Source organism: Stegostoma tigrinum, chromosome 8 (genome assembly GCF_030684315.1).
Source record: "Stegostoma tigrinum isolate sSteTig4 chromosome 8, sSteTig4.hap1, whole genome shotgun sequence".
Classification (NCBI taxonomy): domain Eukaryota; kingdom Metazoa; phylum Chordata; class Chondrichthyes; order Orectolobiformes; family Stegostomatidae; genus Stegostoma; species Stegostoma tigrinum.
In genome coordinates this window covers 37,958,578-37,985,713 of record NC_081361.1, presented here as the reverse complement: position 1 = coordinate 37,985,713, position 27,136 = coordinate 37,958,578, and the positions used below count along the sequence as shown (strand labels likewise).

General features: G+C 40.5%; 1 protein-coding gene across 8 annotated transcripts in view; it reads right to left on the bottom strand.

Moving 5' to 3' along the window:
• Positions 1-924: 924 nt before the first annotated feature.
• Positions 925-27,136, bottom strand: part of ptprc (protein tyrosine phosphatase receptor type C) — a 258,737-nt gene continuing 232,525 nt past the window's right edge. For all 8 annotated transcript variants that reach the window (XM_059647796.1, XM_048539576.2, XM_048539574.2 and 5 more), the window contains 12 exons: positions 24,507-24,604; positions 22,412-22,537; positions 22,159-22,313; positions 20,760-20,895; positions 18,129-18,278; positions 17,012-17,102; positions 16,778-16,914; positions 12,453-12,584; positions 11,110-11,229; positions 7,942-8,108; positions 5,125-5,260; positions 925-3,085 (listed from right to left, as the gene is read on the bottom strand). In XM_059647796.1, coding sequence (XP_059503779.1) covers positions 2,810-3,085; positions 5,125-5,260; positions 7,942-8,108; positions 11,110-11,229; positions 12,453-12,584; positions 16,778-16,914; positions 17,012-17,102; positions 18,129-18,278; positions 20,760-20,895; positions 22,159-22,313; positions 22,412-22,537; positions 24,507-24,604 — 1,724 coding nt within the window. In that variant the 3' untranslated portion in view covers positions 925-2,809. The remainder of the gene's footprint in view (positions 3,086-5,124; positions 5,261-7,941; positions 8,109-11,109; positions 11,230-12,452; positions 12,585-16,777; positions 16,915-17,011; positions 17,103-18,128; positions 18,279-20,759; positions 20,896-22,158; positions 22,314-22,411; positions 22,538-24,506; positions 24,605-27,136) is intronic.

The following is a 27,136-nucleotide window of genomic DNA, read 5'->3' as shown; positions in this document are numbered from 1 at the left end:
CAGCCTTACACTTATGGACTGTGGCTGCCAGCATCTGCAGTTCTTGTTGTCTCAAAACGTTAGCTTGCTCCCTGTCCGTGGATACTGTCTGATCTGCTGCAATCTCTCGCGCTTGCTGTTTACCACACAGATTCCAGCATATGCAGTAGTTTGCTCCTGTCTACTTCCATACATGATCAACTTGAAAAGTATGTAATGATATAATTGTAAATGCTTCAAATTCTTTCCTTGTGATTATAACTGATTCCTGTGGTGATTTTATTTTTATAATTTAATTCAAATCCTTACAAAGTTGAGCTCATCTCATCCACATGGGGACAATAAGAAAAGGTAAATAGCAAAGTCACTGCTTCATAATAGCTCATGGTCTGAAAGTGCCCCACAAATCCTGTGGGGATTCTATGAAAGACACTTTTTTGGGCTGTTAGAGAACATGATTGAGGGTTGACAGGTCTTTCGACCATGAAATTGTGATCAGGAGCAAAGTCCTCAGCCAATTTATATTGTCTAAAGAAATTTGGGGTTTTGTGGTCAGAGTGACTCAGATTTTGCTCACTCCCCACCATTTGCAAAGAACACCCACACCCCCACCCATACTCACCCCATCTCTTCATCCCCGCAATTGATATGAATTATTCTGTTCAATTTACATATTTCAAAAAAGACCGGACCATGACTGGCATTGCATTTTTGTTTCCTTTGTTGCAAAATGAATCACAATGCATTGCACAAAATTATGTTATCACTTGGGACATTTAGAGGGTGTATGATTCTAGCTGGTGCCTGGGTTCTGCTGGATTCCTGTGGCTGTTGACCAGCACTGCACTGAAAAGTGTATATTAATAAATTCATGCTTTATTAATAACTTTCTTTCTGTTTATTCAAAAACACTATTAGTACAAAACATTTAATTTTATTACCTTTACAAGATGTATTTTTGAACATATTAGAAACATTTTAAGCTGTCCTTTTAAAAAAGACTGAAAATAGCAAGCCATTCTGTAAAACATACTACATCCAATTTGAATCTGTCAGACCAAACAAATTCCTAGTAGTATTCTACAGTTTCTAGCAACACATTTTTTCAACTATTGACACAATAACCTTGTCACAACTTAGGAAAAAAAAATACTGTACATCCTGCAGTTGCTGGTTTTACTTGAAGCAAACTGAAATGAGCCATCGCGCTAACTCCTCACAGCCCCATTGAGAATTGAAATATCTTGTTCATTTGGCAATACTTTACGCACAGCACAATTCCAGAAAACTTATTTTTAAAAAGGAGAATAGAAAGCAGCTTGGTCAACATCCACAGACCAAAGACCAAGAAAGTAGGGTATTCACATGTTCTCACACTCATGTCAAAAAGCTGGAAAATACTACCCAGCTGACAAGTCACAAAGAAATCTGATGTCTGCTTATTCCAGATTTTCCATTTGCAACAACAAATTAACTGATTCTTGGCTACAAGCTGTTTCTATCCAATGTTTAGAATCATCATTTAAGCATAAAATTGAACATCCTATTGTGAGGGCAGCACAGTGGCTAGAACTGCTGTCTCACAGTGCCAGGCCCCCGGCTTTCATTCCAGCCTTGTGCTGTCTGTGTGGAGTTTGCACGTTCTACCTCCAGGTGCTCTGGTTTCCTCCCACAGTTCAAAGATGCATGGAATATTTGGAGTGCCCATGCTAAATTACCCAAGCTAGGTGGATTAGCCATAGGAAATGCAGGGTTGCAGGTTGGGGGGGTGGATCTGGGTGGGATGCTTTTAGGATGGTCAGTGTGGATTCAATGGGCCAAATGGCCTGCTACCACATTGTAGGGATTCTATGATCTCACAGCCTTCATTTGTTGGGAATGCTGATTGTAAGTGGATTCAGAGATCTTTAGCGCCCTAGGCCAAACTGCAGCAAATTAGTATGTTGAAAATGCCATGAAGCCTTCTCACAACATCATCACTGATCCTTTATATGAGGTTCTGTTCTACTGAAGTGAGGCTTGATTATTCTCCAGCAAACCCACAGGGGTGCTCCCTTGTCTGACATCATTCGTTTTCTAATACTGACTACGTTTATGCAGTCATGCTCTGTCTTACATAACAGAACACTTTTGTCACTTGGTCACACCCAAAAAAAAAACAAACTTTATCTTCTGACTTTCCTCTGTATTTTCTGACCTTGGTACAACAGAAATCAATTTGGCCCACCTTAATAATATTTCATTCCATTGTAAATTTAAGTTCAAATAGTTAAATATACCTTGATATCTTAAGCAGATCAACTGCACAGCTTTAACTTTGAAAAAACTATAAAAATAATTTGCAAAAACAGTGAAAAATTGCTGCATTATAAATGCCAGAAATTGCAACACTTAAACCTGTCAAATTCCTTCATACTCATGTTAGAGCATTTTATTTTACATTTTAAAATGAACATTGCTGAAATAAAACATACTGAAGCAGATTTGGCATTTAGCTTTTCCACACACCTGATAAAATAGATTTATTTAAAAGTTCTTTTTTTTCTCGTTTAAAAAAAGGTTTCTGTGCCTTCATTTGGAGTTACACAGGATCAGAAACATTTTTGTTTGCATGAGGAAACGATTCCTTATATTGAGATACATTCATACTTACGTTCAAGTAGATTGTCATTCTTGAACAGGTCTATATACAGGCGAACCTTTTTGGAAAGCATCCAGTGATAAACCAAGCTTTGTACATATAAAAATAAAATTAATGGTGGCATTTCTCATTTTCCCTCTTAAACACACATAGTGATTGGTTAGTACCTATACACCATGCATGGCAACTTCACTCAATTTCGCCACTTGTTACAGGTCCATTAATAGGGTTTTCCACTAGTTGTTTGTCATTGCTACTGCCAGACTTTGCTTCATTGTCTCCTGCAGACGCCTCTTCTTTATTCTTTGTAGAGTCAGAAGCTGTGCTTTGTTGGGATCCATTTTCTGGAATGGTTTCAGAGATCACCTCCACAGTTGTCTGTGCTGGACCATTGTCAGGTATTAATGTCCCATTCTGTACTGGGTAAGTGCTGGCAATAATGTCATACAGAAACTGGTACTGCTTCTACAAAACGACAAAAAAAACAAATATACAATTATATTTGTCTTTCATAGTCATAAGGTGACACTCACAGTCATTCAGCACAAACTAATTTATTTTTTTCTGATGAAGGGTCTACGACCAAAACATCAGCTTTTGTGCTCCTAAGATGCTGCTGGGCCTGCTGTGTTCACCAGCTCCACACTTTGTTATCTCGGATTCTCCAGCATCTGCAGTTCACATTATCTCTGATCATAATTTCTTCGATAATAAAATGTGAGGCTGGATGAACACAGCAGGCCCAGCAGCATCTCAGGAGCACAAAAGCTGACGTTTCGGGCCTAGACCCTTCATCAAAGAGGGGGATGGGGTGAGGATGTCTGTTCTGCACACGCCAGCACCCTTTTTGGCCATCAGGCCATTAACCTTTCTCAGCCTCATTTCATTGTTGCAGCATTGGAATGCCTGTTTAATTTTGTCCTCTCTGCTACTTTGTGAGCCCTTGTGACAGTGACTCATATCCACCTATAAACATTTTTTTTTACTGTGCATCTATCATAAGTGACTCACGATAAGGGGAAGACTGAAGTGGAATACACACCGAGTCTCAGTTGTTCATTGGCAGAGTGAGAGTTAGACTTGCTTAGTCTCACCGGACCAAAGGAACAGTTTACAAACTCATCAGTCTCAAATTAAAATGTGAAACTTGCTTTAAACTTAAGTAAAATTGTAAGAAAAAGAGTTACATCAGTGCTGTAGTGCTTGGTGTAGCTGACTACAAGTATCATTGTAAAACTGATTAGGAAAAAGAGAAAACTTAGAATCAGTAGATGAAAATCGAAAGGGTGCAGAGGAGATTTACTAGGATGTTGCCTGGTATGGAGGGAAGGTCTTATGAGGAATGGCTAAGGGACTTGAGGCTGTTTTCATCAGACAGAAGAAGGTTGAGAGGTGACTTAATTGAAACATATAAAATAATCAGAGGGTTAGATAGGGTGGATAGGGAGAGCATTTTTTCTAGGATGGTGATGGCGAGCATGAGGGGGAATAGCTTTAAATTGAGGGGTGAAAGATATAGGACAGATGTCAGAGGTAGTTTCTTTACTCAGAGAGTAGTAAGGGAATGGAAGGCTTTGCCTGCAATGGTAGTAGATTCTCCAACTTTAGGTACATTTAAGTCATCAGTGGACAACCATATGGACGTACATGGAATAGTGTAGGTTAGATGGGCTTGAGATCGGTATGACATGTCGGCACAACGTCGAGGGCCGAAGGGCCTGTACTGTGCTGTAATGTTCTATGTTCTATATATAAATCACTGTGCCATCAGCAACTGGTCAGGAAATATTTCAAACAATTTGAAACTTACACCAAGACTGAAGCAAGGAAGAAGTGGAGTAGATGGAAACTCAAGCTGCAGGCCTCAAGCCATAAGCAGAGGAGAACCTGAGCTTTGGGCTCCTTGCCTGAGTGACTGCTGAAGTGGAGGTGCCACTAGATAAGAAGCGTACCTCTTTGACACCGTTCTGCGGAAACTCGATAGAGGCAGGTGTGAAATTACACACAACCAGCAATGTCACTCGCTATTCTGAGAACCTAGCAACAGACGGTACAGCTCTCTGAAGACCCAGAGAACTAGAATAGTTATTTAACCAGCCTCTGAGCCCGGAAAAAGCCAGATTTCAGAGAAGAAGTTGAACCCAATGTGACAGCGAGCCAGGCCACCTGTACTATCTGTTTTTCAGCAATAATTTTGGGAGCCCACATGTTTTCTTCATGTTTGTAGTCCGTAATATTGTTGGGCAATATTATTTGGTGTGCTATCCTGGACCCACAGTATCCATGCCAACACTCTACTGCAATGAACAACTAATCTTGTGAGACACAGCCATTTTTTCTAGAACATCTACTTCTAACATCTTGAAATTCATTCATTATGTTAATAGACACATGGTACAGTGGCCAATATGAAGGCTTAACTGATGCAAAGGAGAAAAGCAGCCAAATTGACCAAGAGGGATGATATGGGGGACGTGTGGGTTAATAGATTGACCATTACTTACAAAGCTTAGAAGTATTCCTGGCCGTTGCTTGCGCAGTGCTTTGACTGTTTGGAGAACATCTATCAAATTTTCAGTATCTGCACTGTCAAGGAGGTTCCACAGAGCACAGAATACACCTGTTTGCTTGGCTCCGTCACTAAAAGAAAAAGAGATTTTACAACTTAAGAAACTTAAATGGTGCAGAATACATAACAACATTTTTGGAGTGTAAGTCAACTTTGGCCGGGATTATGGCACATATTGGGCGGTGACAAATTGGCTGCATCCTGATTTTTCTACCCATTGACAGTGTGATAGCAGGCAGGCAATGCACTACCATCCACTGCACCTTGCTTATGGTGTTCAGCATTGTACAAAACTTTCTACATTCAATTATTGTCATCTAAGGAAGGAAATTTTTGCAAGCACCATGACAGATTATCAGCTGGGAGCTTTCTCAGAACAGCTTCACATTCTCCTCGTGTGTTTGCTGGAAACCCATTCATTATGTGTGTGGACATTTAATCCTGTGTGATACTGTTGAATAACATTCTTTATACGCATGAAACAATTTTATTGACTGAGCAATACAAATCATGGATATGCTTTGTTGCAAGAGCAATGGTTACTCCGATCAATCTACGGATTTAAACTGTTGTGAAATTAGTTAATAATCCATAACACTAGCAGCAGAGTTACGAACCAAAGTGGGAGGAAGCTGTCAATCAATTACACAGCATTAACAAAAGAACAGTTTGTAACTCTACTATTGCATTTCTGGGGGGAAATATTTTTGTTAGGAGAGTATTTACTAAGTAATTGAATTTACTGTAGTGTTGAATAATTGACAAGTCATTCATTAAACTTATACTGAATTCAGAATGTTCTGGACTTTTATATTGCAGTATTGAGTAACTGCACAGGGCAGCACTCAATACATTAGACCTGTGATAACAGGGTGAGCAAGGTCAGGTCTCTTCAATCAAACAGATTTAAGAATCATTCCCAGACTTGCAGAGTCTAAGCCAGGAAATTAGGATTGTTAATTCAATGACAAATCATGAACTGGAAGTGAAAAAATGGCAGGACAAGAAAATGGAAATGATTGTTTATCATATGATAATATGATATTACAATATAATATGGTTAAAAGAATAATTATTTTGCCATTTTTATTTCTTAAAATTTTCAGTAATAATTAAATTTGGAAATGATGTTTCCTCACACTTGTAGATGTAAATTTTCAGTGCTAGAGTGGCTGGCATTAATAAAGACCTATTTCAGAATTAAAATTTAATTTATACTTGAATGGAAAGGCCCTGGTTTTTCTGGTGTCGTTACAGGCTATCTGCTGGCTGAACAATGTAACTTGTGTCCTTTATGTGTTTTAATGCTGAATCTCTCAACAAGATACCATAAGACCTGAGCTTCCAGAGAAAAAGTGCAACTCTAATCACAACTTTCTGATTTCCACATTTAACAAAACATGAATAGAAACTAGAAGCTGTTACATAATTCACCTCTTGATATCAGTGACAGCTGATAGCTTCACAATTACTTTTACTGCAAAATAAAGCTACTGTGATTTGCATCAGGCTGTATTTTCCCATGTTATAACTAAGTGTCAATTTCAGGGACTGTTGTCGAGGGTTTCTCGCCATGAGCTCTGGCGATCTTTCTCTTTAGTTCTCTGCTGCCCACCTCACTGAGTATGCATCGCACCTTCAAGTTGACACTCTTGAACAATCTTGAACTCAGTGACAGTGGAAGAGCTCACAGATGCTGGGATCTGATAGTGTTCACACAATGGTTATCATATTTAAACCTGGGCTGTGCATCATTTCAAATGTTGTAAACTAGGAACTGCCTGCAGTATGTTGCTGTGAAATTGCAAAGTGCATGGCTGAGAGAAGCAAATTGGCATTCTGCTTTGTTAGCAGACACCTGGAAGTCCTGGGTGGACTGCCTAGTGCAAAAGGAGAGGCTCCTCTTTCCCCAGGGCTGCCAGAGGACACCACAACATCAGGCTCTGACAGCCCAGTTTGAAGGAGCCACCTGGGTCAGTGTGGTGACAAGGGTCTGGAGGAAAACACAGCAGTACCTCAAGAAATTAGTGAACTCTGCGTTCTATAAATGTCAGTACCACCATCTCCTCGCTGCTATGTTACATTCACTTCAACTCTGTTACCGTACTTAATTCCCACCACAGCTCAGGGCCTACCAATCTCATTGCAGCTTGAAATACCTTCAAGTCAATGGCTCTCAGCCACCCCACTTAGCCATTGAAACTTTGAGGGGAAAATCAGAATTATTATTCTGAGAACAACAATCATGGGTTTTCATTCTTGCCGTATTCTCCTAATTTATTCATCATTACCCGCATCATTCAGTAAATTCCACCCATCATTTTATCACCTCGAGGTCTCTGTTTGGGGGCAGGTCCTTGCTGAACCATGGTTGACATACCGTGATTTTTATTACAGGTGGGACAAAGGTGGTCTCTGGTCTATCTGTAGGAGATACTTTTACTGATGTTGTGATTAAGTGGATCATAGGACAAAACAGGGTGATTGTAACGCTATATTTGATGTTGCAACAATAGATGTGGCAATTTTGAGGCTGATGCTAAGTACTTGGAATGGATGAATGCCCAGCAGAATATCACACCCCTTTAGCAAAACCTTCATCATGTATGATAAAGGCAACAGCAGCCCCATTGAAACTCAAACCAAAAGAGCTATCTAATTCACCTTTTTTCTCTGAAAATGTGGTACAACTTTAAAAGTGTTATGAACAGACAATTATTGCGAAGGAACATCAAGTGTTATGAGACATTACCTGCAGTGCACAATCAGAGGTGGGTCTGGATGGTCAGCTTCTTTGAACGTTGACAGTTTCTCTTTGATGCTCTTGATCATGATGACTAAGTTATTGGGATCTTCAGGAAGGTCAGATTCAGCCCAACTGTGAAAGTGATACTGGTACACTGTCTGAGTCTCTTTTCTCTGAAAATGCAGCAGATACATAAATTATGAATATTTAACAAATTTTTTGAACATTTTCCATTTGCTAACTTGACAGTAAACCAATGACATTCGAGGAATGTTTTTAGTCACTGCAAAGCAAATCAAATGCTAGGGTAAATCTCATAGGTATTGGAGATTGAAGTCTTAAACCTCTGTTGGTTGCTGATGCCACCATATCTAGTACGTGCTTAATTTTAGAAAACCTGCCTTCAGAAAGCCAGTGATATATTGGAGAAGCTTCAAATGAGAAAGTGAAGGGTTCTCAGCCGAATGTTTATGAGAAGAAAGTCATGGGCCTGGATTTTTGTTAAGTTTTGATGATCCCCAAAGCATTTTAAAAATGGCAGGCAAGTCCTAATTCCAGGATTCCCAACCCCATTCACGAGGTTCCAATTTTCAGGAACACCAATTAAGTGCATGGGTTAGCTTTGGACACATGTGAACACTCTGCACCTCTTGACCTGGCCACACCATAGAGGACACAGGCATCCACGAGTCTTCTATATTTGGGTTCATGGTTCATGGCCTTTCAGAGGTATTGTACATAATTTCAAAAAATCCTCTCATGCCTTGGTTAAATACCTCACGAACCATGTTTCATGGCTTCTCATGTCACCCATGCCAGTTATGGTCCTCGACACTAGCACCCCCCCTCCCCCAGTCCACCATGTTCCTCTCATGCCTCCCATTCCCAGATATGGCATTTCATGCTTGTTCACTCATGATATGCTGAAAGAAAACATTAGATCATCTAGCAACTGAAGGATGCATGAAAATGTTTATAAAATTAATTTATTGATATTTTCCTATATGTTTAAAAAAATCCCATTCTGATGACTGCAGGCCAACTATGCCCATCTGCGAAACTTTCTGTAGGTAAAACTGGAAAGCACTTGAAACCCCTTAACCTTGTCTAAGTGCACAATGTGAAATTGATGATGGATCAGAGAGCCAGATTTGTCAAACATGCAGAGTCTTGGGAGTTGGAAGAATGTACTGGGTGCCTGGGCTCCCAGCCAAACCTCATTCTGTATGCTTACATATTGGACCCTGGTTTGCTACATGGCAGGTGGCAAGGTCACAGGCTTTGCAGGATGGACATTGCATTGATTGAAAACTAGGACATGGAAGATTTGGTTAAATCAGTGGTGCTTTCAAAGATTTTGGAACTGTAGTGGCAACTATATAATGCAGCAATTTCTATTGCCGCAATGCATTTTGTAGAGTGTTGCTAGTGAGTTGTAATTGACAGATAATTCCGGATGGAAGCAAGACTTGCTTTTACACATTTTTGGTGAATCTTAGGAAGGGGAACACAGAGACATAACCAAGGGGGAAGAAGAACATTGAGAAGTATCACAGCAGGAAAGAATCACAATGCACACTGCTTTATTAAATAGTGAATAAGAGAGAGATAACCGAAAAGATACAAAGGGTCATCTTCTGCTGTGCATCGGGACCATGTGCATGACTCAATGCAGCTGACTCCCTGAAAATCCAACCTTCCTGTGGTCAATTACCTACTATCTGGAACCCTGTAACAAAGTCACCAACTCTGAATCATGGTTGAAGATTTTGGAGGCCTCTGCTGTACAGAGCTTAATAATTAGCTAGGAAATGTTAAAGGAGTAAAAACTCCTACCAACAATTAATTAGTAAACTCACACCCGCTGCTGCATGATTCAGCACTGACCCTCAAATACCTCCCAACACCAAACACTTTCCGAAACATGACACATGCTCCTGCCCCTGACCTGACTTGGCACCCCTCCTCCGATCCTGACATTCACACTCTCCTGTCCATGAGTCGGCATCCCACTCCAAAACCACCCCCCACTCCAATGTCAGCCAACCCAACCCCTGACTCACCTCGGACAACATAGGACCCAACTCCTCAACTACCTCCACACCACTGACCCAAGACAACCTGTCTTCACCAGCCAACCTTGACCTGTCATAGTACCTCCCAACTAGCCCCGAACCAACTTCCCCAACCTACTCGAAATCGTCATCCACTTAACTGCCACCCTACACACCCCAGCACCTTACCATCCTACACTCTGTCCAACCTGCCACTTGATCCACTTGCCACACTTACCTTTCTGTGTTAATTTCTAGGATATCTGCTGCTAATGTTAACAAACACTTTCAGGTTCTCTGGTAAAAAGGGGGCTTACCTTTGGGGCCAGAGTTGAATTCTGGCCTCAACAAACACAGAAAAGTAAGTGGACATTTTTCAGTAGGATTACCATTAGAGCAATCTATTGTGATGCTGATTGGATGCTCCGAGTCACGGACAAGTAGATAGATATTACTTTCCTGATCTGTTTATTAAATTGATATTTGTACCTCATTATCCCCTGACAAACACTTATTTGCTTTCGCATCTTTTCTCCATACATGTGGAATGTAGCAATTTGCAAGCCCCATTTTTGCTTTTCTTCCAAAAGATAACTTAAAGTTGATGTTTTTAACAGTAACAATCTATCCTTACGATGATGCAGCACTTTCTGATAAGAGATGGTAAACTACCCTCTCTCTAGATGCTACTTAATTCTTGAATTCATTTCAAAAGGGGTGAGATAGATCAGACCAGCACATTACATTTGTATATTTGTTTGAAAGGTTCACCTAACAGTGACCGTGTAACCACTATTAATTGTCATTGAAAAAAAGCCTCCTGGTTCAGGCAAGGAAATCTGCTGTCTGTAACAAGTCTCAACGACATCCAGCTTTAGCTGTCCTCTGGGCATTTAGGGATGGGCAACAGACATTGGCCTAGCCTACATCCCATAAGCAGATTTTTAAAATGTTGCATTAAAGACTGTAACTAAATGACCACATGTTGGACTACAAGGAGATCTGTGCAAGCAGTTTGCAACATTCCAACACCATTAAACTAATTGCTTGTCCAATTTAGAGCACAGGAAAGTTCTGAATATGTACAGATAAATTAGGCTCTTGTATTGCAAAACCTTACCTTTGTATGTCTTATCTCAAAGACACGCATTGTATATGCTGATTCCTTAATACTTTCACTTAACTTCACTTCAACATCATCATAGGTTTTTGTCCCATCTTCCCAATATTGTGAGCAATCCTAAGACAAAGTTGTTTTAAATTATTAAAACACTGACATCCTTAAGAGCAATGAAAGAAAATTATATTTATACCAGTATGGATGGTATGGTTCTCAGCAGTGACTTTACACACAGCCTGTTGCATTGAATTTCTTTATCATTGCAATATAGCATGATTACTTCTGGGAGTTCAATGTATAGTTTCTGCAGGAAATTCAAGTTTGTATTTAACAAAAAGACACAGTTCTGCCATACCTAGTGAAAATATTACATGAAATGCATCCCATAATATTCATGACATTTCTGGAAATCGCTAAACAAATTCATAAGTAGGAAACTAGATGTAGTCCAGGTTATATTGGCTTCCAGCCTGGTACTGAAATTCTCAGGTGGCTGTTGCTACAATGGATCTTTGCGAAACCACTGACATAAGGAAGATGTTCTGTCCATCTTTGCCTTCCTGGGGATTCTGTATATTTTGGACTTAGGTATGTGTGGTGGGATCAGATAAACCGGTCATTCTGTTGTTGGAAATACTTTCAAGTGAGTCTAGACTGAGAATGTGGACCAAACATCTGAAGATTCTTTGAAATGACCACTTGTTTTAAAGGGGCCAATGCACCAATATCAAGCATTCCTGTGGGTTCCACTGATGCACCAGGCAGTAGTAGTCCATTAGTGCTCTTGGAATGTGCGTAGGACATGCAGCAGTGTGAGCGCTGAATAGTGCTCCGCATTGAGGAACCTCCTCTAAACTCAGCACACCTCAGATTATTACAGGCACAGGGTCAGAAAATCCCACTCCACGTTCCCTCATTGTTGGCAGGAAGTTAGAAACTTTAACACTTAATTTGCAGACAGCAGTCTAATTGTGCTGAGGAAGATTCATTTCTCTGATTTATGCAAAAACAAAAGCTAGACCTGCCATGCACGACAGTGTGCCGAGGAATGTTAGAATGACCAATTTTTCCTGTCATGGATTTTTCTCATTCCTTGAATATTTTAGAATTTGTGTTGTCTTTTACTGAATGGTGTGTTCATTCATACAAAATTTCCAGACAAATTTTGGCTTTAAGAACGTGCATCCTAACCCATCGCTTATATTCTTATTATCACTCATTTTGATCAGTAATATTTATCAATAGAATGCATCATCTGGAGTGTAGGATGACACTGATGAAGCATATTTGCATGTATATGCTGCTAGGATTTTAAAAGGTAATGAAAGAGCACAGGCTCCTACCTTGCCATCTTCTAGTTTGCCCAGCATTGCGATGATCTTCGCCTTTCTTTGATACACCATCAACCAAAAGTCACCAATGGTTTCAGGTAGTGGGGTCTGAGTGGCAATTAATGTTTCAGAATGCCAATATCCCTGAGAGGCAGGATGGAGAAAGATGACATTTGAATTATAATCGGCAGAGAGCATCAAAACTCAGAGCTTTTCACAACCTTCTAGATTTTCAAGCTTCTGTTTTGGTTTACTGCAAATTCATATTAATTAGAGTAATCTCACTTTCTTCAGCTCAAAGATGTGGCCGTGGGTATCCGCATGGGTCCCAGTCATGTCTGTTTCATTGCAGGGTTTCTCTGGTATATCAATAATATCATCGGTGCTGCTTCCCTCTTGTCCAGAATTGGAAAAATTAATCAGTTTTGCTTCCCTTTCCATCCCATTCTCACCTTCACCTGGCTCATCTTTGACTCCTCCCTTCCTCTACATCTCTGTTTCCAAATTTACAGATAGGCTGGCCATCAATATCCACTACAATCCCACCAACTCCCACAGTTACCTTGATTATCCATCCTCACACCCTACTTCTCATCAACACTCTATTCCATTCTCTCAGTTCCTCGATCTTTGTCGTACCTGTTCTGACGATACCAACTTCCACAAGGGGGCTTTCAAAATACCTATCTTCTTCATCAACTGAGGACTCACCACCACCAGGTGACAGGTCCTTCAGACAGGTCTGGCCCATCTTCCACACTTTAGCCCTCACTCCCACACTTCCCTCCCAAAACAATGATACAGTCTGCCCTGTCCTCACCTACCATCCCACCAGCATCCACGTCCATAGAATCATCAGCTACCATTTCTGCAACCTCCATTTGGATGCCACCACTGGATATATATTCCCCTCCCCTCCCTTGCCAGCTTTTCACAGGGACTGTTCCCTCTGGGACATCCTGGTCCACTCCTCCTCTACTCTGAACATTTCCCAACACCTCTATGGCCACTTCCTGGCCAATGCCTTTGTCTCAGGCTTGCTGCAGCGCTCCACCAAGCTGGAAGGACAGCAGCTCATTTTCCACTTGGGAAAGCTGCAGCCTCCAGGGCTCAATATCGAGTTCAATAGTTGTCACCACAGGCTGCCACCACAACCAACCCATTGTCAGCCACTAATGGTTCCCATTAGCAGCTAATGATTTTCCCAGGCTCACCTTTAACCGATTGATTGCCTGCCCAATTGTTGTTCTCTCTCTCTGGGATCTATTTCCACCTTTTGATTACTCTTTCACCCCTATGTTCACATATATGCCAGCCTTTCAGTAGCGGCAATCAGTTCTGAAGAAGGGTCAATGAACCCAAAAGGTTAACTCTGCTTTCTCTCCACAGATGATCTGCCCTTTTTTTGTGTTTAGATGTATTTGAATTCCTTCTACTGTCCTATAACCAAAGTTCTCAACATTGTTTCTTGGGCCATTCAATTGGGTTAGTTTCTGAATGAATGGAGTTCTCACAGACTAGACTTCAGTTCTACTTGAATTGTTCGTCACAGAAAAAAAAACACAAGAATTTAATTATTCACATACACACACCAGGAGAACAAAACAAACAGGCAATAGTTTACTGACAACACACTCCAGCTCCATACTGTGTTGTCTCTGACTTCAGCATCTGCAGTTCTTGCTATCTCTGAGTGGGTAATAGTCTACTGACAGCGTTAGAAGAGCAAATGCATGTTTAAAAAGCTGACATCTCAAAAACATATCCGAGCATAGGTTAACAATTTCCAAATACGGGTTAACAGTGTAGAATTAGACTGAGGGCACTGATTTGTCATTATGTAAACCAAAAGTTCAAAATGTATGGTGGGAGATGACAGCAAAAATTATTATTCGGCAAGAGTTAAATTTTCTACGTGACTGGCATGGAAACATTATACCTGCAGGGTCTGGACATAATCCAGGATTGGGCTGACAAGTGGCAAGTAACATTCATGCCACACAAGTGCCAGGCTCAAATCAGGTCTAACAAGACAGAATCTAACCACTGGTATTCAATGGCAGTACCATTACTGAATCACCCACTATCAATATCCTTGGGGTTTCCATTGAGTAGAATTCAAATTGGGCTCATCACATAAGGGTTGTGGTTATCACAGCAGGTCAGAGGCTTGGTATACTGCATCTTCCGACTCCCCAGAGCTTATCCACCAGCTACATGGCACAAGCCGGGAGTTTCATGGATCACTCCACATTTGCCTGGATGCATCCATAACACTCAAGTCATTCAACACCAAGACAATGTGGCACTATATTCACTGCCTCCGCCACTGATGCTCATTAGCAGCAGTGTGTACCACCTATAAAATGCACCACTGAAATTCACCAAAGCTTCCATTTCAAAGGGCAAGAATAGCTGACAGATGGGAACACCACCACCTGCAAGCTCCCCAGAAAGCCACTTAGACTGTCACTGAGTCAAAAACCTACAACACCTCCCTGAAGATCTACCTACACCAAATGGACCACAGTTGTTAACACTATAGCTCATCATCACTTTCTCATAGGAAATAAATGCTGATCCAGCCAATAACACCCACATCCTATGAATGAATTAAAAGAAAATGAGGGATTCTCTCCTCTGGCTGTAATCATTCCCTTCAATCACAGAACAAATGATCTTGAGTCTTTCTTCCTCCAGTTAGCAGTGGCGCTATATTCCAATAGTTCATGTTGGCTTTTTTTCATATCTTTCCTAAACTCTAAAACTGATACTTCCTCATCATGCCACAAATTTCTTAATTTCTAAATTCTCAATTTGCCTCTCCTGCTCTTTCCTTTCCCAGGTTTATTCACCCTCCTCCCTCATTTCAAGCAGGCACTCTTACCCCAACTCCATCTCCTCACCAAGGGGTCACTGGCATCCTATCCTTCCCTTGGTGTAACCTAGCTATCTTTTCCACTCTCCAACCATGTTGGTGTTGATCTTGATTCCTGTTCCTAAACATTGGCATGCTAAGTTCAAAATTCACACCTTCATTCACATTCAAACGTTTCCTTCCCATAACCTTCCTCAGCCTACGCCACGTCAGCTCCTATGGTGTACATAGGAATTGAATGCTATTGTGATTGGTCATTTCTGCTTTTGCGAAGATATTGCAAGAAATATTGCACAGTTGCATTTGCTGCCCAAGGGGGTGCACCGACCGTACTTACATGTTGTGCCTTTTTGAATAAAAGAAAACTGTGCTTTGTGATTCAATTTTGATTGGATCAACTGACAAATATAAAACTGTTACATTACTGACAAAACCATCAACATGCATGGATTCTCTACCATCGTGGAAATAGGGTAATGGATGGGGTATGAGGAGGATGGTGAGCAGGCAGTGAGGGCATCAGAGGACCAAGGGCTGAGGGAGAAGCAGCACCAAAGGGTGTACTACTTCCTGTTCCAGCATGATGCTAGTACACACAGCTGATGTCAACAGTGCTAACTTCTCATTCAATCTTGCTGACAGAGGGACACATCATTCTTGACTGCAAAGTGAAGGACAATCAATGCCCTGGAGCATGGAACAGTAAGGAGAAGCCAGGAGCAATTTTGATTTTCGTTCGTCAGTGTGAAGAAAGTAATGGCTATAATTTAGCATGTGATTTTCTTTATGAAACATTTAGTCAAAGACTGTCAATATCTCTAGAAGCATATCTCTGTAAACAGTGTAAAATGAATCATGATTATACAGAGCAATATATTGGGTTAGAAATGTGAGCATTTATGGTAATATTAATAATAGTCATAGCTTAATAAAGAACAGAGGAGGCTATTCAATCTATTGTGCTTGCATTTGCTCTTTGAAACTGCTATCCAATTTCTCCCAATCTGTTTGTCTTTCCCCAGAGCTGTGACAATGTTTCACATCAAATGTCTACCCAAGTTGCTTTTGAAATCTATTATTACATCTGGGGTTTGTCTCTCGGTCAAAGGCATTTTCGGATCCCCTCATTGTTTTCACCTTCCTCATTCGAGGAACCAGTTTTGGACATGTCTTCAAATGATCTGCCTCTGGACAACTGTTAACCCATTCATCCCACGTGTCTTTGGAACAACGGGAAATAGTAATGCTCTAAGACTGTCTCCAAATTACTTTGCCTTGCTAACTCTGCCTTTAACCTTAACTCCATGCTCTCTTCATGCAAATAGTCAATTCAAGCATTAAGCTTTCCTCCTCTTCAACCTGATTCTTTTACCCCTCTTGAGCATCCACTTCTCCCAGTTAGAAGGTCCTTAGATGACGTCAATTCAGAGAAGCATTAATACTTTGTACAGATACATACATCAATGAATGAAGCATTGATATACTTGGTGGATTCTTCATCTTCACTCTCATCAGAGGAAACATCTGAGTCACTGTGATTGTCTTCATCTCTGCTTGTCTCTTCTTCTAGTCTGATAGTTACTCTGTTGTAGTCATCTGTAAAATAACAAATTTACAAATTACATATAAATACCATTTCAGGATTGGTTTCTTATGCGAGCAATCAATTCTACAGAGTAAACATAAGACTTACATGGGATCACTGAAAGAAATCTATTTTTGCTTTGGTTTTCTGCACGTCTTCCAGTACTCTGTGATCTCCAATCTGTATAAGGTGGGATCCTCTGCAAGATTCAGACACAGAATTGTTTTTAAAAACATAATATTTACAGGATATTGCAGAATATTGATGTAGTTAAAAAGTTAATATTTGTACTCTTCTGAAACATATGAGACACTGCAAGTCATTGCTTGGAAATATATTTACTCATTGTAGTTAGGATTTCTCTCCTATTTCTTCTCAAACTTATGCATATATCTTCTACAATACAGAGAAATCATGTATCCAGATTTGGCAGCTTTACCTTCTTTGAGTTTGTTTGGTCTGTTCAACATCTCATCCTTTTTCATTTTAAATGCATTTTATTTCCTTGCTTATTATCCATTATTATGTCTACCTTTTCTATCTCTCTGTCTTGAACATACTCTGTCATTCCTCAACAACAAAACAGAGTTGCTGGAAAAGCTCAGCTGGTCCGGCAGCATCTGTGAAAAAAATATCAGAGTTAACGCTTCAGGTCTGGTGAGCCTTCCTCAGAACGGAAGGTTCTGAGGATAGGTCAGGGGACCCAAAATGCTAACTCTGTCCATTCCTTTACAGATGCTGCCAGACCTGCTGAGCTATTCCAGCAAGTTCTGTTTTTGTTCCTGATTTACAGCATCCGTGGTTCTTTCGGTTTTTACTCTGTCATTCATTGTAGTTTTATATATCTTTTATTGCTTCTTTTCCCAGCACAGCCTTCCTTTGTTTAATGATGTGCCAGCAGAGTATTTTACTATTTTGTTTTACGATCTTTGATAAATCTGTATTGTTATTTCTAATAGTCCTGAGTACTTCCAGAGTTTTCCAGTTTGTTTCAGAATCGCTGCAACTGCAGTACTCTGCTTTTCTAGAAGTTATTTTGCAGTCAGAAATACATTTGGTATTAATGACCATGTCTTTTTGTCCTCTAATCCTTGATAAAGTGTTGGCCTGAAGTTCCGTGAAGTAAACAATACATCAGTGGCTTTTTGCACTACTTTTACTACCATCTGACTCGTGTCATTTATACAAACTCTCATAATAAATTTCTCTGGATAAATCAACTGACCTGGAATTCACCTTCCAATAGGGATGGTTCAGTTGGTGGGTCATTCTTTTTAAAGTTATTGAGGTGCTTGGGTAGTTCGGGCAGGCTGATCTCAGTTTCACCGTAGAGGTAGTACTCCAGCAAAGCTTGGTGGATCAGAATGTACTGTGCCTAGAAAATTAAATACGTTTGTTACGTCACTAATACATCAGAGAAGCTCACCAAAGTTGAATGATGCAAGTACGTTTGTTAATGTAATCAAAATTAACATTTTTAATATTGACTTATCAAGGTTTAGGTCATTTCCAATAGCAGGGTTCTTTGACTAATTTATGAGCAACCTTGCAGTCTCAGATATTCAAAAGCTGAACTCCATCTACTGCTGATAGACCCTAACCTTCATTTCCTGGATGGGTGAGAAACTGGTGTCATCATGGGGAGGATGTGGTGCAAGCTGGTTGAGCAATGATTGAGGGCATGTAAAGGAAATTACCAGGTATTTCAGTATAACTTTCATTTTAGCAGCCATTCCAGCTAAATACAGAAGGGTCACTTGAACAGTGATAGTGGAAACAGACATTGCTGGTTGATCTCTCACTCTTACTCTCATGCATTAAGATTAAGGGAAAAACATGGAAAGAAGACACATTTGTGAAATCAAACCAATGAACAAAACTGTCAGTGAGATAAGGAAGATACAGTGAATTGATCTTGGACCTGAGTTTATTTCCATTCTAAACAGAGAAGGTTAGACGTTCTCTCTATAACCTGTAATGCCTCTAAATAAATGTGCTGGGCCAGTACACAGTGGGTGGATTTTCTGTTAACAAAAGCACCACTGATTGTGCACAAATCAGTGGTAACTACACAGATCCGAAGGATGCCTGGGGTAGTGCAAAAATGTCATTTGTTTCAACACAAGTTCGGACATTAATAAAACGTTAGAAACTGCTATAAAAGAAGTTATAGTAGGGTACTGAGAAAAGTTCAAGGTGGAGTTAACATGGTTTGGCAAAAGGGAAATCACATTTAACCAATTAATTGGAGGTCTTTGAGGAAGTAACTTGTGCCATGAATTAAGGGGAATTGTTGCATGCACTTAAGTCTCCATCTGATATGGTGCCATGACAAAGGTTCTTGTGGAAGATAAAAGTTCACCATGTCAGGTTTAAAATACTGGCATGGAGAAAAGATTGGCCAGCTAACAGGAAAGCAAAAATAGGCATAAACCTGTCACTCTCTCGTTGGCAGGGAGTAGCAAGCCACAGGGAGATGTGCTGGGGCCTCAAATTTTACAATTCAAATAAATGACTTGTATGATGGGACCGAATACGTTGTCACTAATTTTGATGATGACACAAAGACAGATAGAAAGTTGTGACATGGATGGAAGGAGTCTACAAAGCGATAATGAGGGGTTAAGTAAATGGACAAATATATGGCAATTTGGAGAATAATGTGCAAAAATGTAAAAGTGCCCATTTTGACCGCAAGAATAAAAGAATAAACACATTATATATGTGGTGAGATTGTGGAGTTTAGAGATTCAGAGAATTCGGACTACTCTGGTGTATGACTCACAAAGCTTTAGCGTGCTGACACAGCAAGGAGTTAGGAAATATTTCTTTTGCAAGGATAATTGAATACAAAAGAATGGAGACTAGTTTCAGTTAGACAGGGTATTTGTGAAACCACATCTGTAGTACTGTAAACTATGCTGGTTTGCTTATTAAAGGAAGGATTTAGATATATTGCAAGAAATTTAAAGAAGCTTTACCAGATTAATACCAGGAATGAGCAGGTTGTCTCATAAGAAAAGGGGGGAACAGTGTCTCTGCTGGGAGACGTAACAGTAGGAACCAGCGAGATAGAAACATAGAGGATCCTTAGGGGCCCTGACAAGTTTCATGTGGAATGTCTGTTTCTTCTTGTGGAAGAAACCAGTGCTTAGGGTCACTGTTCCTAAATAATGGATCTACCATTTAACGCTGAAATAAGAAGAAATGTTTTCTCACAGAGGGCCCTGAATTGTTTTGCAAGTCTTTGGAACACCTTTCTCCAAAAGGCAATGCAAGCAGAATTAAATATTTTCTTGGTAAGCAAGGGAGTGAAAAATTATTAGGATTGGGCATGAATGTTGAGTAATCAGATCAGCCATGATGTTATGAGTGGCAGAGTAGGTGTGAGAAGCCATGTGGCTTTCCCCTGCTCCTAATTTGTGTGTATCTATGTATGAAGTTTATTGTCAGGTTTATAGGTGGACATTTCCTTGAAGCACATTGCTACCTATCAGATTCCTCTGGCTAGCCATCAGGAGTCTACAATCGCTATTAATGCCAATAAGTCACCAATTCATGTGGCACCGCATAACACTCAGATCAGCTTCTTAATGATGTTTGTGGCCTCTGACAGTGATTGGGCAGGAGCTACTGTGTCTCACAGAATGTTTCCAATTCCACTTGTTGGAAGCCTACATGAGCAGGCCTTTGGGAATGACAGGATCGAAGTTTGATTACAATAATTAACCCCACCTTTGCTTTCTCCCTCCTCCATGTTTGGGCAATGACATATCAGTGTCAGTGGCCAGTGAAGTTACCGGAAGCTGAGTTGACACGTGTACAAGGAAGGGTCTTGTTTGAAAGGTAAGCCTACCTCAACCTGCACCATAAGGCAGCGTTGTCGACGAAGTTGAACAACATAACCATAGACATCCACTCGCCCTTCAGTCTCCAGGCCTTGCATCATGGCATCAATTCCAATGTAGCTACCTGTGCGACCCACCCCAGCACTGTGAAATAGTACAGCGATCAGGTTACCATACAGAATGAAGAACTATTTCTAAAGAAATGGAATAATAGCGAAAAACACATTCATTTCTTCTTCTTCACAGACAGCCCCCTGAGCTTCTTAATACTCAGAGCATTTTCTGCTCTTACTTCAGAACTTTCAGCATCTGCAGTGTTTTGCTTCTCCCCTAAAATAATGGGTCCACATTCCACACAAATTAAGCAGGGATTCAAGAAAAACATTAATCAAGTGTTTCCTAAGATTACCAAATCCTGCATTAGCATTGCCCAACTCCTGGGCAATTTCAACCAAACTCAGTACCCATCAAGTGTCAGAGTTGTACAAATTTACGTCCTGTTGAAGATGACCTGATCAGATATATTTATTTTTATATGGGGCTCATTTTATTTATTTTTCATAGCCAGCAGTCAGGAGCTTAAGAAATAATGGGATATAAAAGATCATTGTCCATGCCATTAAATACAAGGACGAAGCTTTAAGAGGATATTGGCTGGTGGTGGCAGAAACCATTTTGATAATGTCACTGAGCTGAATCACCCCTAGACAGCAGCTCAACACATGGAGGATTGTTGGAAAATCCAACAGGACCTCCCACCAATCCATGTTAAAGGAATAACTGCCCCATAAGTGGTTGACAGTGCAGTTTTAGGGCAAGAAGCTTACATGAGCATTTGTCCTTTAATGGAATATGTTGACAGAAAGGTATGATGAAAACCAACGTTGTTGCTCTTCACAACTGGTTACATTTAAAAGGGACATATTACCCTTGCATATTCAAACCACCCACAACATTTATTTGCAAGGTGTTTTGTTAAAGTAAGCCAAGGTGTGAGACCATTTTTTTTAACAGTTTGCTTCTTCAAAAGACATCTCTTTGCCTGGATGAAGTGCCTCTGCAATGCTAACTCCACTCTAAAGCTTGTAGGTAATTAACAGCAAGTTTCTTTTAAAAAAAACAGCAGAAACAAGAACAGAAATTTCTGGAAATGCTCAGCAGGTCTAGCAGAATCTGTGAAGAGAACTCAGACTTAATGTTTCAGGTTGACTATCCCTTCCTCAGTTCAGGTCACTCAACCTGAAACGTTAACTCTAATTTCTCTCCACAGGTGCTGCAAGATCTGTTGAGTTCTTCTAGCAAGTTCTCCTTTTGTTTCTGACTTACAGCATTCACAGTTCTTTTGGTTTTTGAAAAAGTGCACTTTTGGACTATTGCAGAATGGTCCATGTTAGAAATTCTCATTACCTGCAGTGCACAATGATTGGACCACTGAATAGGTTTCTGAATGCATTCACTCTCTGACGCAATTTAAGGAGGAGGTGTGGGTCTTCTGGAACACCATGATCTGGCCACCTAATGAACTGAATGTGTGTTACTTCCCGCTCAGGTGATTTTTCTTTCTATTTGAAGAAACACAGCAAAATGTCAATTCATGCTCTGTCAGAGAAAGCAACCACGGCCCACAGTAGAGCCCAGTTGAAAGCGTATTCCAACTCACATGTGAAATGAAGAGTTTGCGAATTACATAGTCTGGGCACCACTTCTCCTCACTAATTCTTACGGTGAGGTCACGGAAGGTCTTGATCTCATCATCCATGTTAGGCCAATACTGAGCACATTTGGGCTGAAAAAGATGACGTGCTTTTTAACTGTCCTCTGAAGTCTATTTTTTCTCCCCTCACAGTAACCCAGTCACACAAGAAACAATTTCAACTCATTAAATTAACAGTCAAGAATTCCAAATAAAAATGACGTTTAGACTGAATGCCCAACCTCATGACTTGATGTCGTGGGGTAATGCATATTGGAGACCATGCATTGTTAATGCACAAGGTGGGAGAATTGGTATATAAGCATCCCCTACACATTCAGTGAGCAGAATAAGACCATTATTATTGGCACTGCCAGAGACCTATAAGTGAGTCACTTTCTGAATGTCTTGACTGTGAACCATAGAACATTCACAGGCATCTATCATCAAAAAGAAATAAAAAACACAGCACAAGAATATCCAGCATCATATTTTGACACACAGACTACTGGAGAATTGGCGATATCACATTCTGAATAGTAGCTTGTACAATGTACAAATAACAAATTTGTTCTTTAAGTATCCTTAGCATGATGAGTGCATTATTTGCTTGCTGCTGCATTTCATTACCACCTTCTCAATAATATCAAGGTTCCCTTTGCCTGGAACCAGAATATAATTGCCAAACTAAATTTTTGCGATTGAAAACAAAACTAAGAGAATAATCAAATAAGCTGTAAAGGGGGACCAGAATGTAATCCTCAGAGATAAGTCATTGAGTACTGCCTGTTCCATGTTAATACTGGTTCACAAGTTTTATTGTAAACAGCCTTTACTGTACACTGGCTTCAGACATTATGCAGTATCGGTTCTGAAGCCATTAAAGCTTTGTGTGCATTAAAGAATGATGTATACAATAAGAAAGTGTTAAGTGAAAGAAGCTCAGAGTACCAGCATAAAATTGTGCAGGTTTGTGGGTTGTGAGAAGGCTTCTGATTAGGTGAATTAGCAAATACTGTTAAAAGGTGATCACAGTTGACCAGAGGTAACAGTGTAGCTTGTTCATGGCCAGAATTTTGTAATCAGACAATTCAAGTAGTCGGTGAAACTGGATTTGGGCACTGGGTGAGACGAAGTTCTCTATTATCACTGTCAATCCTTAATATCTATGCAAAAAGAAGTCAGTTGGTAAAGAAATGGAATTTGCACACAACCAAGTTAAACAGTAGAAAATCTACAGATGCCAATGAACAGAATGACTGGAATAGTAAGAGCTTCCAAAACGTAACTTTTTAAAAAATGACAAATGTTACAAAGATTGAAAGAAATAAGGCACCTGCTCAGGATGCAGAGGTCAACATAAATTATCAAAAGCTGGCACAGGCATCACAAATTTAGTACTTTGGAAACATTTTGTCACAAGATGGCAAATGTTACATAGAAATCAAAACTAGAATAACAATGGCAAAATACATTTTTCAAACATAAAGAGTTATCCAATGTAGGAATAATTACAGATCTAAGATAGGAATTATCAAGGCTATTCAGTGCATCATGTTGTGCAGGGCTGAAAAGTGGGTGTTACGCAAAGCAGAAATCCAAAGATGCAAATGGTTTGAAATGAGATTCTGCAGTAGGAATCAGTGTGAAAGAAATCAAGTTTGTACAAAAAAATCCTTCATGAGATGTGGCCATCACTGGAAAGTCCAGCATTCATTTCCCATTCTTAGCTGCCTTTCAGAAAGTGGCGGTGAGTTGCTGCCTGGAACCACTACAGACAATGTGGTATAGGTACATCCACAGGGCTGTCAGAAAAGGAATTTTAGGATTTTGATTCAGCAACAGTCAAAGAACATTGATATAGTTCAAGGCCAGGAGGTAGAAAGAGAATGATAACAGAATAATTCAAATTAAAAATAGAAGGCTGTTATGAATAACTGAAGAGAATACTCAAGTCTATTAGGCATGGAAAATGAGTGAAGGATCTGCTCCATGCCAGGTCGCTCTTACAGACACGTAAGGCTAAAACAGCCGATGGCTTTTTGGACAGAATCAGACTTACCCGCTTCCCTTCCTCACAGCGAGTTACCATGACAATAATTGTTGCTTTCTGTTCCCACACCATTTTCCAGAAATCATCAGACGTTTCTTCCTTTGGGCCTGAAGAAAGCAGAAGTGATTGCTGAGCAAACATTTTGGAAATTAAAAACAAACGTTCTTTTCTGTGATCTGCGAGTATAGGAGCACCTGACAGATGCCATGACAGGGAAGAGAGACAGATTCAGGAGACCCACAAAATAAGGTGGTGGGATACCAAGAAACTGGTTGGCGGCATGAGGGAGGATCATCAATGAAACACAAGAGTAAGTATAAATGATAATAAGAAAGGAAAATCTGGAGCAAGACACATGCAGAAAGAGTCATTGACTGTACCAAGCAGACTGAGAAGAATGTTACTGTTTACAGACAAGTGGACGAACAAAGCAATCCTCAATTCACGACAATTTTTGTCAATGAGAGCCAGGGAGGCATTATTTGAAGGGGATAAAACTAGACCTTTCGATGACACTACATGTTTGGTTGTAACAAAGGGTTAGAAAGCTGGAGGCATTGGTGATATAGGATATACAATAATTTTTTCATTGTTCGAATACTAAGAGAGGGTTGAGGCAACCATGGCTGATGAGAGATGTCAGGAACATTATTAAGGTACAAGAAAAAGAATACAATGTGGTGAAGATTAGTGGGAAGCAGTGGATTGGGGAGCGTTTAAAACCCAACAGAGAATAATTAACAAAGCAATAAGTTTTTTTTTGGGGGGGGAGGTGAAATTTGAGGTAAAGCTAGCTAGTAATATAAAATAAGATGGTAAGAGTTGTTTTAGATATATAAAAGGTAAGAAAATGGCAAAGTGGACATCGGGCCACTGGAAAATGTGGCTAAGCAAGAGGGAACAAAGAAATGGCAGAGGAACTGAATAGGTACTTTGATTATATTAGATTCCCTACAGTGTGGAAACAAGCCCTTGGGCCCAACAAGCCCACACTGTTCCTTGCAGCATCCCACCCAGACCCATCCCCCTATAACCCACACACCCCTGAACACCACGGGCAATTTAGCACGGCCGATCTACCGAGCCTGCACATCATTGGACTGTGGGAGGAAACCAGAGCACCCGGTGGAAACCCACGCAGACACAGGGAGAATGTGCAAACTCCACACAACAGTTACCCGAAGCTGGAATCGAACCTGGGTCCCTGGCGCTGTGAGGCTGCAGTGCTAACCACTGAGCCACTGTGCTGCCATTTGCATCAGTCTTCATGGTGGAGAACACCAACAGCATACCAGAACTTCGAGAGTCGGGGAAGAGGTGAGAGCAGTGGCTATCACCAAGGAGGTGCCGGGGAAGTTGAAAAGTCTGAAGGTGGACAGATGAATTATGCCCAAGAGTTCTAAAGGAGATAGCTGAGGAGATTGTAGAAACATTTAGGAATCATTGGAGTCAGGGAGGATCCTAAAGTACTGGAAAATGGCTAATGTAACACCTTGTTTAAGGGAGGGAGACAGAAGACAGGATACTACAAGTCACTTAACCTGGCCTTGGTCATTGGTAAGATTTTAGAGTCCATTGTTAAGGATAAGATTGCAAAGTACTTGGAAGTGAATGGTAAAATTGTGGTGTCTGGTTAGAATTCTCTGAAGAGATATTGAACAAGTTAGACAAAGGAGAGACAGTGGACATGATCTATTCAGATTTTCAGAAGGCCTTTGACAAGATGTTACATAAGGAGGCTGCTAGATAAGAGGTGAGCCAATATTGTTCGAGGCAAGGTACTGACATGGATTGAGGATTGGCTGACTGACAGAGGCAGAGAGTGAGGATGGTAGCCGGTGATATTAGAGTTCCATGGGAGTCAGTGTTGGGACTACAACTAGTCACGTTATACAATAATGATTTGGGTGAAGGAACTGAGGGGATTGTTCCAAGTGTGCAGATAACACAAAGAGAGGTGGAAGGACAGGCAGGGTGGAGGAAGTGGGGAGGCTGCAGGAGAATGTGGACAGGTGAAGACAGAGGGCAAAGAAGTGGCAGATGAAACACAATATAGAAAAAATGAAATGAAGCACTTTGGTGGAAAGAATAGAGGCATAGACCATTTTCTAAATGAGGAAAGGCTTCGGAAGTCTGATGCGCGAAGGGACTTGGGAGTTCAGAATTCTTTCAAAGTTAACGTGCAAGGTCAGTTGACAGTTAGGAAGGCAAATGCAATGTTAGCATTCATTGCAAAAGGACTAGAACATAACAGCAGACATGTACTGCTGAGACTGTATAAGGCTCTGGTCAGATCATATTAGAGTATTGTGAGCAGTCTTTGGGACCCAAAAGAAAGATGTACTGGCCAGGGAGGGTATCCAGAGGAGATTTACATGAATGATCCTAGAGATAAAGGGCTTGTCATATAAGTCGATATCTCTGGGTCTGTACTCAATGGAGTTTAGAAGGACGAGGGGAGAATTTCCTTGAAACTGACAGAATACTGAGCGGTCTGGACTAAGTGGACACAGAGAAAATGCTTCCACTAGTAATACAGACTAGGGCCTGGCGGCACAGCCTCAGAATGAAGGGACAACCCTTTAGAACTGAGATGAGGAATTCCTTCAACCAAAGGGTTGTTAAGGGGTGGAGCTCAT